Source organism: Notolepis coatsorum, assembly GCF_963971535.1.
Source record: "Notolepis coatsorum genome assembly, chromosome: 15".
NCBI lineage: Eukaryota > Metazoa > Chordata > Actinopteri > Aulopiformes > Paralepididae > Notolepis > Notolepis coatsorum.
Genome location: NC_140179.1, coordinates 51065535 through 51081011, shown reverse-complemented (window position 1 = coordinate 51081011; position 15477 = coordinate 51065535). Strand labels below are relative to the sequence as shown.

The window sequence follows — 15477 nt, the reverse complement described above, 5'->3', positions numbered from 1 at the left end:
ATTTTTACATCACATATTTTTAACTCTATCTCCCCCTCTATTTCTTTTCGATTTCCAAAAACCATAAATTTAGTTTTCTTAATATTGAGAGACAATTTATTAACATCAAACCAAGTTTTGAGAGTTTCAAGCTCTCTTTCAATATCAGGCAAAAGTTCCTTTAAATTACTTCCTGAGCAATATAAATTTGTATCATCTGCAAAGATAACAAACTTTAACAGTTCAGCAACATTGCACATATCATTAATATAAAGTATAAATAGTTTTGGACCTATCACAGATCCCTGAGGTACTCCACAGGTGACCTTCCTAAATCCTGACACAGTGTCATTGATTTGCACACATTGCTGTCTGTTTTCCAATTAGCTCTTTAGCCAAGAGTTAGCTATACCTCGTATCCCATACTTCTCCAGTTTTCTCACTAATATGCTGTGATCTATTGTATCAAAAGCCTTCTGTAGGTCAATATAAATACCAATAGAACACTTGTAATTTTCAACTGCTTTAGTTATTTCTTCTACCATCTCCATCACTGCACATGTAGTATTTCTATTTTTCCTAAACCCATACTGGTGTTCACTCAGTATTTTGTATTTGCCAATGAAAAGATCCAGTTGTTTCACAAATAGTTTCTCTAATATTTTTGAAAATTGAGGAAGTAGGGACACTGGTCTATAATTGTCCATTTGATGTTTATCTCCATTTTTATATATTGGTATTACCTTTGCTGGTTTCATATTATTAGGAAAAACACCTCTTTGAAAAGACAGATTGCATATACTGTATTAGGTCAAAGGTTTTACAATAGACTCAATTACTTCTTTAATAATTACCATATCAATGGAGTTTATATCAGTTGATGTTTTGTTTTTGAATTTACTTACAATATCAATTATATCAAGTTCATTTACCCCACAAAGGAACATAGAACTGATATTATCATTAATAATATTATTAAACATATCTTTTTTTTCATCAGGCACAACAATTTTGCTGGCCAAAGTAGTTCCAACACCCACAAAGTAGTCATTGAAATCTTCAACAATGCTTTTTACATTGTCCACTTTAGCATCTGAGCTATTTAGAAAATAGCTTGGAAATTCAGATTTATAGCCTCTATTTCGAATAATATGATTGATTATTTTCCAGGTCTTTTGTATATTATTTGCACTATCTTCTAACATTTTATTGTAGTATTCCTTCTTCTGTACTCTCATAATGGAAGTCAGTTTGTTTTTATACAGCTTATATTTTTCTTCGCTTTTACTTGTTCTCAGTTGTAAATATTTCTTGTAAAGTAAGTTTTTCTTTTTGCACGCCCTTTGCGTACATGACTTCTATTTTATACTCGCTATACTTATTTTATACTTGTCTATTTTTGCCTAGCACAGTCTCTGGAGCGTAACAGAAAGAAGCATTTTGTATAAAAGTATTCTGTACTTCTGTATGACAACTAATAAAGAAACTTGAACTTGAGAGTCTTAGATATTGATGGCTCCCCATTCTGAGATATAGGGGGTCAGGTGTTGTTAGTCTTGTTAGTCCCCGGTATTAACCCTTTCACTACCACACTATAGAAGGTTAACCTTTCACTACCACACTACAGACGGTTAACTATGTGATAATATAAAGCATTGAACTGCGTGATAATATAAAGCATTGGACTGCGTGATAATATAAAGCATTGGACTGCATGATAATATAAAGCATTGGACTGCGTGATAATATAAAGCATTGGACTGCATGATAATATAAAGCATTGGACTGCATGATAATATAAAGCATTGAACTGCATGATAATATAAAGCATTGGACTGCATGATAATATAAAGCATTGGACTGCATGATAATATAAAGCATTGAACTGCATGATAATATAAAGCATTGAACTGCATGATAATATAAAGCATTGAACTGCATGATAATATAAAGCATTGAACTGCATGATAATATAAAGCATTGAACTGTGTGATAATATGTAGAGCATTGAACTGCATGATAATATAAAGCATTGGACTGCATGATAATATAAAGCATTGGACTGCATGATAATATAAAGCATTGGACTGCATGATAATATAAAGCATTGAACTGCATGCTAATATAAAGCATTGAACTGCATGATAATATAAAGCATTGGACTGCATGATAATATAAAGCATTGGACTGCATGATAATATAAAGCATTGAACTGCGTGATAATATAAAGCATTGAACTGCGTGAGCATTTAAAGCATTGAACTGCGTGATCATTTAAAGCATTGAACTGCGTGATCATTTAAAGCATTGAACTGCATGATAATATAAAGCATTGGACTGCATGATCATTTAAAGCGAGACCAAAACCAAACCAAAACTATCTTGTTGTTTTCAAATAACATCGCCTCTTAAAACTGAAAATAAATTTTTTAGATACATTTGAATGAATGTGCTTATTTTATCATTAATTTAGACAGCAGAACCGCGCACAACGATATCGCGATGACGCAATCCGATGCAGATCCGACGGGATAAACGATATTGAATTATCACCCAACACTACCTCTCATTCTTCCTCCCTGCTCTTCCTCCTCCCTGCTCTTCCTCTTCATCTCCCTCTCCACCGTTCACTCCATCCCCAGGCCTCATTCGTCAAGATCGCGACGGTTCAGAGAGCTTTTTAAATATACACTTGTCAAACTCGTTTCCACTTTCAACTTAGATTATAACGAGTCCTTGGAAACCGTTGATGTGCATTATTTTACGTTTTACACAAATTGTGGCACGGCATTTTTATCAGCTTTCAATCTTGCACACGTATGTAAATATTGAGACGCGAGATGGGTACATCATAATGGCTCATATTTACATTGTGGCCGGATAGCTTCTAGCCTGCTTGTGTATAGAGCTAACTGTGTGTACAGTACAGAGACGCGCTAAGGGACAGCCCAGTTAATATAGAAAGTGTCCATTAGTTCTGTCTGAGCAGGCAGAGCAGGATGGTCTGCTCTCTCTCTCTCTCTCTGTGTAAAGAGACAAGGCAGGGCTATCAACACCAGGGCTAACGAGATGTGCCCTTCTGTGGCTTCAGTCTCCAAAGGGTTCAAAGGAGTGATATCTTTTTCTGTTTTTTTATTTTTAACTTGGTTAGACGTTAGACGTCACAATTCTGTTTTTACGTCTGTTAAGTCAATATATTTCCAGTCATCTTCTCTGCCTATGTTACCATGATATACTATGATATTACCATCGGTATAATGGTTTAAATTCGATTATACTGTGGTATTATTTACTGTGGTACTACCAATCCTATTGCTAGATTTGTAGTGAGTTTTTCCTTACCTTCGCATGTCTGGGAGTGTTGCATTCATTAAATTTATTTATTAAGATTTCCTGGTGTTTTTGTTTTTGTTCGTGATTTATTGTCAAGATGTTTATTTGTCACATACATACCAGGGCATACAGTGAAATTGTGATGTTTCTTCTTGACTTAGAAGACGTGTCTGGCCCATGGGGACATTAACGTGTGTTGTCGGGCCTTACAAATACATTTGATTTGATTTATTTGGTAGTCCCATGGTAATTGATTTATATAATGGCTGGTATAAAAATCTAAACCATAGTAAACCATGTTAAACAGAAATTACCATCAAACTACCATGATTGTTTTTTGTAAGGATCACTATCTCACTAGGCTATAGGCTTTTTTTCTTTTTCTTTTTTTAAGACAATGTAAACCTATAAGGCACTGAAGGGTTAACGTAGAAAGTGTCCATTAGGGCTACTCTCTGTGTAAAGAGACAGCGAGGAAGGGCTCCTATTGTAAATACCACTAGCATACCAGCCCGAAGCTGTGTTTTCAAAGATCCCCTCCACTCAGAAACATGTTTTTCTACGGTTAAGATTGTTATTTGTACAAAACTTGTCACCAGAGCGCCCTTTTCACATGCTTCCCCAGGAGAGAGGGAGAGCTTCTCTATACTTCCCTGAAATCTGAGTGGCATGTGTGATGTCACTAAGAGGTCAAACCTCTCACGGTCCGATATGTGGTAACTTGACACCGTTAGCTTCACCATGCTGCAAAGCTGAGTAGGTACCGACACGTCTTGAAAGAACATAAGCTGCCGTCTTGGAATTCCTGGTGAATATCAATGAGTGCTTGTTGCTAATTATTCATAGATCCTCTCAATGATGGTAAAGGTTTAGAGATGCTGCTAATTTGATGGGAAATAAATCACATTTAAAGTGTAAAGCTAAGATCCTGAAGGGTTCATACAGTATAACATGTCCATTAGTTGTGTGTGAGAGCTGTAAGAGGGCAGGCAGGTCGGGCCTCCTCTCAGCGTGTACACAGACAGACATACGGACGGACAGACAGACAGACAGACAGACAGACAGACAGACAGACAGACAGACAGACAGACAGACAGACAGACAGACAGACAGACAGACAGACAGACAGACAGACAGACAGACACAGACAGACAGACTAACGCCCCAGACTGAAACAACAAACACAGCTCATCAACCAGAGGAGTCATTGGTTCATATTTTGAAGGGTTAAGTCCACCAGCTTTTGACACGTGGGTTCCATGTCATTCTTTCCTTGATAAGAGTTCATATATCAGACTCACGGCTCAGTGTGCTAAGTGCTTCTCCCCTAATGCAGGTGTTTGGTAGCCATTTTGTGCTGATTCATCACCATTCATCACCATTCATGTACCTTTATGTGGTCGACAACCCCCCCCCCCCCCCCCCCACCCCCAAAACTGATAAGAATTAATAATAATAATTAATTGCATTTATATAACGCTTTTCTAGACACTCAAAGCGCTTTACAATGTAGGGTGAAAATTGCCTCCTTCACCACCACTGGTAGCACCCAACCTTGGGCTACGCAGGCTCAATGGCTGCCATACACTACACACTGGCTGAACGGCTCAGGAGACAGGGATTGCTATCAGCAATTAAGGGGAAGGGATGATTAGGTGGCCTTGATGTCAGAGCCCTGATTGGGAATTTGGCCAGGAACGTCGGGGGAACCCCCTACTCTTTACCATAGATACCATGGTATTTTTTGGATTCTTTAACGACCAAATTACAGGTGCTATAGATACAATTATAGAGCTTTTAGAAAATATTGCTTTTCTCCCCAAAGAATGATTAATTAATTTATCATAAACAAATACAAAATGTTACATGTATGTTGGCGGGTCCAAAATGTATGTTGTTGTTTACATGTTGCAGGCATGTATCCCCATCCTTACTTCCCCTGACATGCTGGTGCTCTAGGGCGACATCTAGTGGCTGAATTCTATCTATAGCACCTTTTAAAATACACATACAAAGGTCTGATGACCAAACAAATTATACCTGGAGCGGGCTGTTGTGAAGGTAGGAGGAAATAATACAAATGCGTTTTCCAAAGATAAATTATATTTATTAAATAAAGAGGGGAATGAAACAAACCCACAATGATATTTAATACAAGGGGAAAAGGTAGGGGAGGACAAACAAGGTAAATACACTAAGACGAACACAAGTATCGGAAATAAGGCCAACACAATATATATCGTTCCACACACAGTGGCAATTGGCATCAAAGGCCAATACAATATAGCATCCACACACAGTGGCAAACAAAGGCAACCTCCAACACTCTGGTCACTGGCAACTGACACAGAGAGACGCGCAGGGGTGTGTCACATGCCAGGCTTTATCCACCCGTCCCTTGAGGCTATTGCCGTCAGCTGCCACTCTTTAGGCAATCAGCACTCTCCAGAGGAGGGACGGGCGGCACCTGGCAAAGGAAGAAAGAAAAGGGAATTAATATCAAGACACACACACCACATACAAATAACATAATATTACCTATACTAACCTGATGTTCACATGGTGTCACAAATACAGTAATAATGATAATGACCAACCCACGTACGTCACAGCTTTGTACGCCCAGACCAACTTTTCTGTGGACCCCCTTACAACTCACAGAAAACCCCTGGGGGTCAGATTCTTAGAACACACCACATCTGATGGCGATGACATGAACACCTGTGGGTTTACGCTCTTCATCATCCTGTACATTAACATTATCTTTTTTTTTTATCTACTTTTTCTCCGAATTTTTTCTGTATTTTCTCCCATCCCAATTTAGTCGTTATGCCAATTCCCCCCTTCCCTTCCTGGTCGCTGCGCACATTTGCCCCCCACTTGCCGGTCTAGGGTTGAAGTCTATCACATGCTTCCTCCGATACATGTGGAGACAGCCAGCAGCCTCTTTTCACCTGGCAGCGAGGACTCTCATTGGTGAAGTGTAACGCGTGGGAGGATCACACTACCTCCCCCAGTTCCCTCCCTCGCTGTGCAGGCGCCCTGACCGACCTGTAGGAGTTGCTGTTTACAACGACCAGGATACACCCCACCGGCTTCCCACCCGCTGACACTGCCAATTGTGTCAGTATGGACGACCGACCAAGCCGGAGGTACCGCTGACAGCTGGATTCGATACCAGTGTCTCTGCGGTGGTAGGCAGACGCTTAGTCCGCTGCGCTACCCGGCCGCCTTTCCTGTACATTAACATTCTCTAAAAGAAAGCCTCATCTTCCTCACTCTCATGTAGCTATAGAGTGTGGCACGACGAAGATTATACAATGGCATGCAAATTTCTCGATTCTGATTGGCTGAAACAGTCAAGTTACACGTGGGTATTTGTCATAACCCCACGCTCTTGGTCCCAGGACCCGCCCACAACCGAATTACTATCGATCCGCCGTGCAAGTTTTTAGAAGTGAAAGCAAGATGGCGGACAGTAAACGTTACGAAAGGATATGTTGATAGGGTCATAAAGACTAAATGAAAAACGATTCTGTCACGGCGAATGTGTTAGTTTCTTACACAATGTTGGATTATGTAACTAGTGGGTCATGAGTAATGAGTAAGTAACCCCTAGGCATGGTCTAATTCGCATAACCCACTCCTGCGCGTGATGTAATGCTTTAATAAACGCTCTCACCCTAATTCATCGCTCTGCCCTCTGGTGCTGTTGGCGGTCTAATCTTACCTTGTTCCCTCTCTCTCCCCCCCTATCTCCCTCTCTGTCCCCCTCTCTCCCCCCCCTCTCTCTCTCTCCCCTCTCTCCCCGCAGAGCGTCAGCTAGCTAACAACATGGCCAGCAGCAGCGCTGCTCCTCCCGCTCTCAGTGGTGTCAGTAAGGAGCTGGTGGAGCTGCGTCACCTGGTGCAGTTCCCAGAGGAGATCGCCTGCATCCTCACCGAGCAGGAGCAACAGCTGTACCGACGGGTGGGCGGAACACACACACACGCACGCGTCTTTGGGACACTAGCATGTAGGGTCACTACCAGGGGTGTAAAGTACTTGAGTAATTGTACTTCGTTTCAATACTTAATTACTGTTTTTGGGGATTTGTACTTTACTTGTACTTTCTATTATTAGGTTTGTATACTTGTACTTTTACTCAATACAATTATTTTTTATCGTTTTTCCTCCTCCTTTTTCCTGTTTTTCTCCCATCCCAATGTTAGTCGTTATGCCAATTCCCAATCCCCTTCCTGGTCGTTGCGCACTCTACCCCCTACCGTCGGTCCGGGAGGGCGGAGACTATCACATGCTTCCTCCGACACATGTGTACCCAGCCCACCGCTTCTTTTCACCTGGCAGCGCGGACTCTCACTGGGAGAGTGTAACGTGTGGAAGGATCACACTACCTCTCCCAAATCCTTCCCTTGCTGTGCAGGCGCCCCGACCGAACTGTAGGAGTCGCTGTTTACAACGACCAGGAACCACCCTCGCCGGGTTTCCCACCCGCTAACACTGCCAATTGTGTTAGTATGAACGACCAGCCAAGCTGATAGCAATGTGGAGGGCTCGAACCCAGCGTCTCCTGCGTTGGTGGCGAGCGCCTTGCCCACTACACCACCTAGCCGCCCCCATGAGCGCAATTTTTTACTTTTTTTTAAACATAAATTTGTTCCTTACCAGTTATATTTCTGGGTATTTTATTCCAATAAGCAACTGCTCTATACATTACCATCTTTTTCAGAGCATTTGTTTTTGGTAGAAGTAAAGTAAAGCATGAATCTAATGCTTGCCTTGTGCTATATCCATGTCTCATATTAGTTGGGTACAGCCAACCCTCCGGTATTACAGATATTAAACAAAAAAGTTACCAGGCTACATGCCATGCTCTGTTCCACTGTCATCCAGGTCAGCGCGGCATGCATCACTCCAACACTACTCCTCACAGAGCAGCGCAGAGCGATGCGTGCCGCCCTGTTCTGAGCGAACTGGAGTTTGTTCAGGTCAAGCCTAGAGGCGTTAGACCATATAGTAGGACAGTAGTCCAGGCGGTATAAGACCAAAGATTGTAGTACAAGCTTTGCTGTACCATTAGTCAACAGATTTCCACACTTTCTGATCATTGAAGTACCCTAGCTCATCTTAGCCACCATATTGCTAATGTGTTTCGACCAAGAAAGTGTTTCATCTATTACAACACCCAGCAGTTTTGCCTCACTGACCTGTTCAATATCAGCACAGTTCAGAACTAGATTTAATTTAGGATTTGATCTAGATGTATATTTTGAGGTTATCATTATACTCTTGGTTTTTGCAACATTTAACTTTAACTTATTTTCACTTACCCAGTTATCTCATCTTGCAATAACATATTAACACATTGAGTGCCAGCAGGGGGCGCTAGAATTAGCGCTTGAGTGCCAGCGCTCTATTCAATGAGAGGGCGAGCACATTTGCGAACGCATAAACTATATCTTAAATGATGTGTCTAATACGCCCGTCGCTTATCAATGACTTGCTTGCAGTCAACATGTACGAAACGGATTGTTTTTTTATGGGTACATTTCCGTTTTATACCATTTTGAAAAACGCTCGTTTTTGGAAATGTTCTAAAAAATATATATATATTCTGTGAAACTGGCCATTTACTGGAATACACAAAACAGGTTGTAATTTTTCGGCCTATTTATGAATCGTTTTCAAATAAACGCTAGATTATCGATAGTATATGTGTACTTATGCATGCTAGAGAAGCGGGCTGAAAAATCGATTATCTATTTCCTAATCAGCACACACACACACACATATAGGGGACACGTTGATATATATGTGAAAAAAACTCTGATTACCCCAAGACTGGTAAAATAGATAGAACAGGGCGGCACGCATCGCTCTGCGCTGCTCTGTGAGGAGTAGTGTTGGAGTGATGCATGCCGCGCTGACCTGGATGACAGTGGAACAGAGCATGGCATGTAGCCTGGTAACTTTTTTGTTTAATATCTGTAATACTGGGAAACCGAAGGGTTGGCACTCACAACTGTACCCAACTAATATGAGACATGGATATAGCACAAGGCAAGCATTAGATTCATGCTTTACTTTACTTCTACCAAAAACAAATGCTCTGAAAAAGATGGTAATGTATAGAGCAGTTGCTTATTGGAATAAAATACCCAGAAATATAACTGGTAAGGAACAAATTTATGTTTAAAAAAAAAAGTAAAAAATTGCGCTCATGGGGGCGGCTAGGTGGTGTAGTGGGCAAGGCGCTCGCCACCAACGCAGGATACGCTGGGTTCGAGCCCAGCTCTCCACATTGTTATCAGCTTGGCTGGTCGTTCATACTAACACAATTGGCAGTGTTAGGGGTGGGAAAGCTGGCGGGTGGGTCCTGGTCGTTGTAAACAGCGACTCCTACAGTTCGGTCGGGGCGCCTGCTCAGCGAGGAAAGAATCTAAGGGGGGTAGTGTGATCCTTCCACACGTTACACCCTCTCAGTGAGAGTCCGCGCTGCCAGGTGAAAAGAAGCGGTTGATTGGCTACACATGTATCGAAGGAAGCATGTGATAGCCTCCACTCTCCCAGACCGACTGTGGGGGGTAAGTCACGTGCGCAGCGACCAGGAAGGGGATTGGGAATTGGCATAACGACTAACATTGGGATGGGAGGGGAAAAAATATCAAAAATGTTTAAAAATATAAATTGCGCTCATGAATAATGAGTTACATTTTGGTCATTGACTTATTATGGAAATTAGTATGGAAATATAAAGGTGGGCGGCTGAGTGGCGCATTGGGCAAGGCGCTCGCCACTAACGCAGGAGATGCTGGTATCGAGCCCAGCTCTCTGCGTTGCTACCGGCTTGGCCGGCCGTCATACTAACACAATTGGCAGTGTTAGAGGGTGGGAAAGCCGGTGGGTGGGGATTGGACATTGTGGACAGCGACTCCTACAGGTCAGTTGGGTGACGCCGGTACGGCGGAAACAGGAAGTGTCGGGGGCAGCATGAGCCTCCCACGCGTTACTCCTCGCCACTGAGAGTTCGAGCTGTTGCTGTGAAAAGATGCGACAGGCTGCCTCCTCGTGTACCGGAGGGGACACGTGATGCAAGGCTTCTATCCTCACTGCAGCCGACCAGTGGGAGGCATAGTCTAGCAACGTTCAAGACAGGGGAGGGGAGAATTGGAAAATACAAAATTGGGATGGGAGAAAAATAGAAAATAAGGAGAAAAAGTGGATACAAAAAAAAGGAAATATAAAGGTGATCAGTGACTTGAGAAAAGTTATGCTATATTATGAGTTAAAATCATATAAATGATTTTGAACTGTTTTGTTCTTATGGACTGACTATGTAATTTGTATTTTATGGTTGGAGAATTGTGATATCTAACTTAGGAATATTGAGTGAGCTTTTATTCACTGTTTTGTTCGTTGTGATGTTTTCTTGTGAGTACTTCAATTTCAGTTTGTGGTTTTATATTTTTATTTTAACTTTTTTTTTGTGTGTGTTTGTATTTTTAATGTTTGGACCCCAGGAAGAGTAGTCTCACTTTGGTGTGTAGGCTAATGGGGATCCACAATAAAAACAATAAAACAATACTAGTCACTAGTGAGTTGTCTCTATGAATAGACAGCAATGAGGGACATTTTTTGTGGTCAAATGTTATGTATTTTTTTATTTCCACATGTAACAAGACACAACACAATACAGTAGTAATAATAATAATAATAATACAGAAGACATCACAGGACAGTACTTCAATAATAATGACAAGACAATAAAATTAAATCCAATCAAATTAATCAATAAAGCAGTATAAATAATATAAAAAACCGGGATTGCCAGACCCCCGTCTTGTTTCCTGCGCTGAGCAGTGGTTCTTTTGATTCTCGGCCGCTTGTTGTTCCAAATGAATTTAGATATTGTAGATTGTAGTTTGCGTATTGGGGGCAATGAGGGACATGTTAATGAAGTTTGAATATTAACAATGTAATTTACATATTATTATTACCACATCAAAGCAGTTCATTGTGTGTTGTATTTGTTATTTGGGGTAGTACCACTAGGTACTACTACTCATTAGTCATTGGGCTGTGCTTTTTAACACCCATGTATTGGCTTGTATTACAGAATAAGGAAAAAGGACCAGTGATGTGTTTTCAGTTCACCTCATGTCAATAATGTTTTTTTTTTTTATTTATTCACATTCGACTGACAGCTTGGGGAAGTTGAATTCATACTTCATCAATTTGAATTTATTCCGACAGCCCTGCTAGTACAGTACGTGTCAGGGTGGGAGAAATAATAGTTTCATGTAATACCGTATTATGCAAAATATAAGACTTTTTATATTATTATACAAAAATGTAAGGGGTGTTGTCTTGTTTTCTATATTGTCTAGACTTTTAAACATCATTATACATTCACAACAACAGATCAAGCCAAACGATCATACATTTTCTCTCTGTATGTCCCTCTCTCACACACACACACACACACCACACACACACACACACACACACACACACACACACACACACACACACACACACACACACACACACACACACACACACACACACACACACACACACACACACACACACACGCAGCCTACAGTGGCGGGTGCAAAAACCACACACAGCGACAGGCACCTAGAGAGATGGAGAGACACATCGACCAGCTCAAACAAAGTGGCTCAAAAGCAGAGTCATCAAACAACTGTTGAGCAGCCAAGAAATATGATGTTACAGAGTGTAATGAGCCTAAAAAAGCCGTCTTAGACATGCTGTCAGAGAAGAGATGTTAATAACCAAAAGATGTTCAAAACAGCCTTTTATTTTTATTTTATTTTATAAAACATAGCACAAAGATTTGGTCTTCAAAAAACTATTTTCCAAAAAATTAATCTTGAAAAAGAGTCTTATAATCAGAGTCGTCTTATATTGAACCCAATACGGTAATAATCCTGATTCTACCTTCTGATCCGACCCGTCGGTCTGCAGGTCTTCCCTCTGGACTACCTCTGCTTCCTGACCCGCGACCTGGGCGGTCCAGAGTGTCAAGCCAAGCGACACCCCAACCTCAAGGCCTCGCTGTCTGCGCCCGTCATGCCTACTACCCAGAATGCTCAGCGCAGCAACGCCGTGGAGGATCTGGTCGCACGCTTCAACGAGGTGAGGGAGAGACGTTTAAGGGGAAAAAGGGAGACCGATTCCCTATCTAAAGGTACATATCGGACCTTCTCTTACAAGTTGAAGGTGTTCTGAACATCCGGACACTGTATGGATGAGTTCCTGACCTGTAGCTCAGCGTAAAACACATTTGTTTGAGATTCGTTCACATTCGTCCAGCGATCTCACAGTGCTAAGAGATTGCACCAGTGTAAAAGTCCCGCCCACATACGCCCTCAGGCTGAGTTCCTTACATGAGTCTGCTCCCGCCTCAGGCTGGGTTCCTTACATGAGTCTGCTCCGGCCTCAGGCTGGGTTCCTTACATGAGTCTGCTCCGGCCTCAGGCTGGGTTCCTTACATGAGTCTGCTCCGGCCTCAGGCTGGGTTCCTTACATGAGTCTGCTCCGGCCTCAGGTTGGGTTCCTTACATGAGTCTGCTGTGGCCTCAGGCTGGGTTCCTTACATGAGTCTGCTCAGGCTGGGTTCTTTACATGAGTCTGCTCAGGCTGGGTTCCTTACATGAGTCTGCTCAGGCTGGGTTCCTTACATGAGTCTGCTCAGGCTGGGTTCTTTACATGAGTCTGCTCAGGCTGGGTTCCTTACATGAGTCTGCTCCCGCCTCAGGCTGGGTTCCTTACATGAGTCTGCTCAGGCTGGGTTCCTTACATGAGTCTGCTCCCGCCTCAGGCTGGGTTCCTTACATGAGTCTGCTCCGGCCTCAGGCTGGGTTCCTTACATGAGTCTGCTCAGGCTGGGTTCCTTACATGAGTCTGCTCCCGCCTCAGGCTGGGTTCCTTACATGAGTCTGCTCAGGCTGGGTTCCTTACATGAGTCTGCTCCGGCCTCAGGCTGGGTTCCTTACAGAGTCTGCTCCCGCCTCAGGCTGGGTTCCTTACATGAGTCTGCTCAGGCTGGGTTCCTTACGTGAGTCTGCTCCCGCCTCAGGCTGGGTTCCTTACATGAGTCTGCTCCCGCCTCAGGCTGGGTTCCTTACATGAGTCTGCTCCCGCCTCAGGCTGGGTTCCTTACATGAGTCTGCTCCCGCCTCAGGCTGGGTTCCTTACATGAGTCTGCTCCGGCCTCAGGCTGGGTTCCTTACATGAGTCTGCTGTGGCCTCAGGCTGGGTTCCTTACATGAGTCTGCTCCGGCCTCAGGCTGGGTTCCTTACAGAGTCTGCTCCGGCCTCAGGCTGGGTTCCTTACATGAGTCTGCTCAGGCTGGGTTCCTTACATGAGTCTGCTCAGGCTGGGTTCCTTACATGAGTCTGCTCCGGCCTCAGGTTGGGTTCCTTACATGAGTCTGCTCAGGCTGGGTTCCTTACATGAGTCTGCTCCCGCCTCAGGCTGGGTTCCTTACATGAGTCTGCTCCCGCCTCAGGTTGGGTTCCTTACATGAGTCTGCTCCCGCCTCAGGTTGGGTTCCTTACATGAGTCTGCTCAGGCTGGGTTCCTTACATGAGTCTGCTCAGGCTGGGTTCCTTACATGAGTCTGCTCAGGCTGGGTTCCTTACATGAGTCTGCTCAGGCTGGGTTCCTTACATGAGTCTGCTCCGGCCTCAGGCTGGGTTCCTTACATGAGTCTGCTCCGGCCTCAGGCTGGGTTCCTTACATGAGTCTGCTCAGGCTGGGTTCCTTACATGAGTCTGCTCCCGCCTCAGGCTGGGTTCCTTACAGAGTCTGCTGTGGCCTCAGGCTGGGTTCCTTACATGAGTCTGCTCAGGCTGGGTTCCTTACATGAGTCTGCTCCGGCCTCAGGCTGGGTTCCTTACATGAGTCTGCTCAGGCTGGGTTCCTTACATGAGTCTGCTCCCGCCTCAGGCTGGGTTCCTTACATGAGTCTGCTCAGGCTGGGTTCCTTACGTGAGTCTGCTCCCGCCTCAGGCTGGGTTCCTTACATGAGTCTGCTCCGGCCTCAGGCTGGGTTCCTTACATGAGTCTGCTCAGGCTGGGTTCCTTACATGAGTCTGCTCCTGCCTCAGGTTGGGTTCCTTACATGAGTCTGCTGTGGCCTCAGGCTGGGTTCCTTACATGAGTCTGCTCCGGCCTCAGGCTGGGTTCCTTACATGAGTCTGCTCCCGCCTCAGGCTGGGTTCCTTACATGAGTCTGCTCCCGCCTCAGACTGGGTTCCTTACACACCACTAAACATGGGCTCAGCGGTTGGAACAGGACCATTGTGTAATTTGTGGCATTATAATGGCTGTGTTCACTGTATGAGAATAATGATAATAATAATAATAATACATCAGACTTATATAGCGCTTTTCTGGGTACCCAAAGACGCTTTACATGGTGGGATATTATAAAACAAGTCAAAACAACTCTTCAATAATGATTAAAATAGATACTTAAAATAGATGTGTGTCAACAAGGGAGAATAACATGGGGGTGGGGGGGGGGGATGACAGCAGTTTAGGAGGGAAAGCCTGTGAAGAGGTGGGTTTTCAGGAGGCTGCTCTGAATGTTGACAGAGAGGGGGCAGAGACAGAGACCTGTCACCCCAGGTTCCACAGAGAGGGGGCAGAGACAGAGACCTGTCACCCCAGGTTCCACAGAGAGGGGGCAGAGACAGAGACCTGTCAGCCCAGGTTCCACAGAGAGGGGGCAGCGACAGAGACCTGGTACCCCAGGTTCCACAGAGAGGGGGCAGCAACAGAGACCTGGTACCCCAGGTTCCACAGAGAGGGGGCAGCAACAGAGACCTGTCACCCCAGGTTCCACAGAGAGGGGACAGAGACCTGTCACCCCAGGTTCAGGAGGTCGGACAGGTAGGGGGGCAGGTTGTTGAGGGCCTTGTAAGGTGGTGACTGGTGAGTAGAACTTTGAAATCTATCCTGTATTTAACCCCGGAGCCAGTGGAGGCGATGAAGGGCTGGGGTGCTGTAGTCTCTTAAACGGGTACTGGTGAGTAGGCGGGCAGCAGAGTTCTGTATGTACTGGAGTACATATCTTTAGAAAAGGAACAAAGGCGTAGCGAGGACCTGGGGAAAACTCTCTGTTCCTGACG

General features: G+C 43.9%; 1 protein-coding gene across 1 annotated transcript in view; it reads left to right on the top strand.

The window, feature by feature from the left end:
- The window catches only part of plce1 (phospholipase C, epsilon 1), a 228888-nt gene that overhangs the window by 48457 nt on the left and 164954 nt on the right, over positions 1-15477 (top strand). Inside the window, 2 exon segments of the mRNA XM_084331001.1 lie at positions 7127-7281; positions 12304-12474. Of these exon segments, the coding sequence (XP_084187127.1) occupies positions 7127-7281; positions 12304-12474 (326 nt within the window).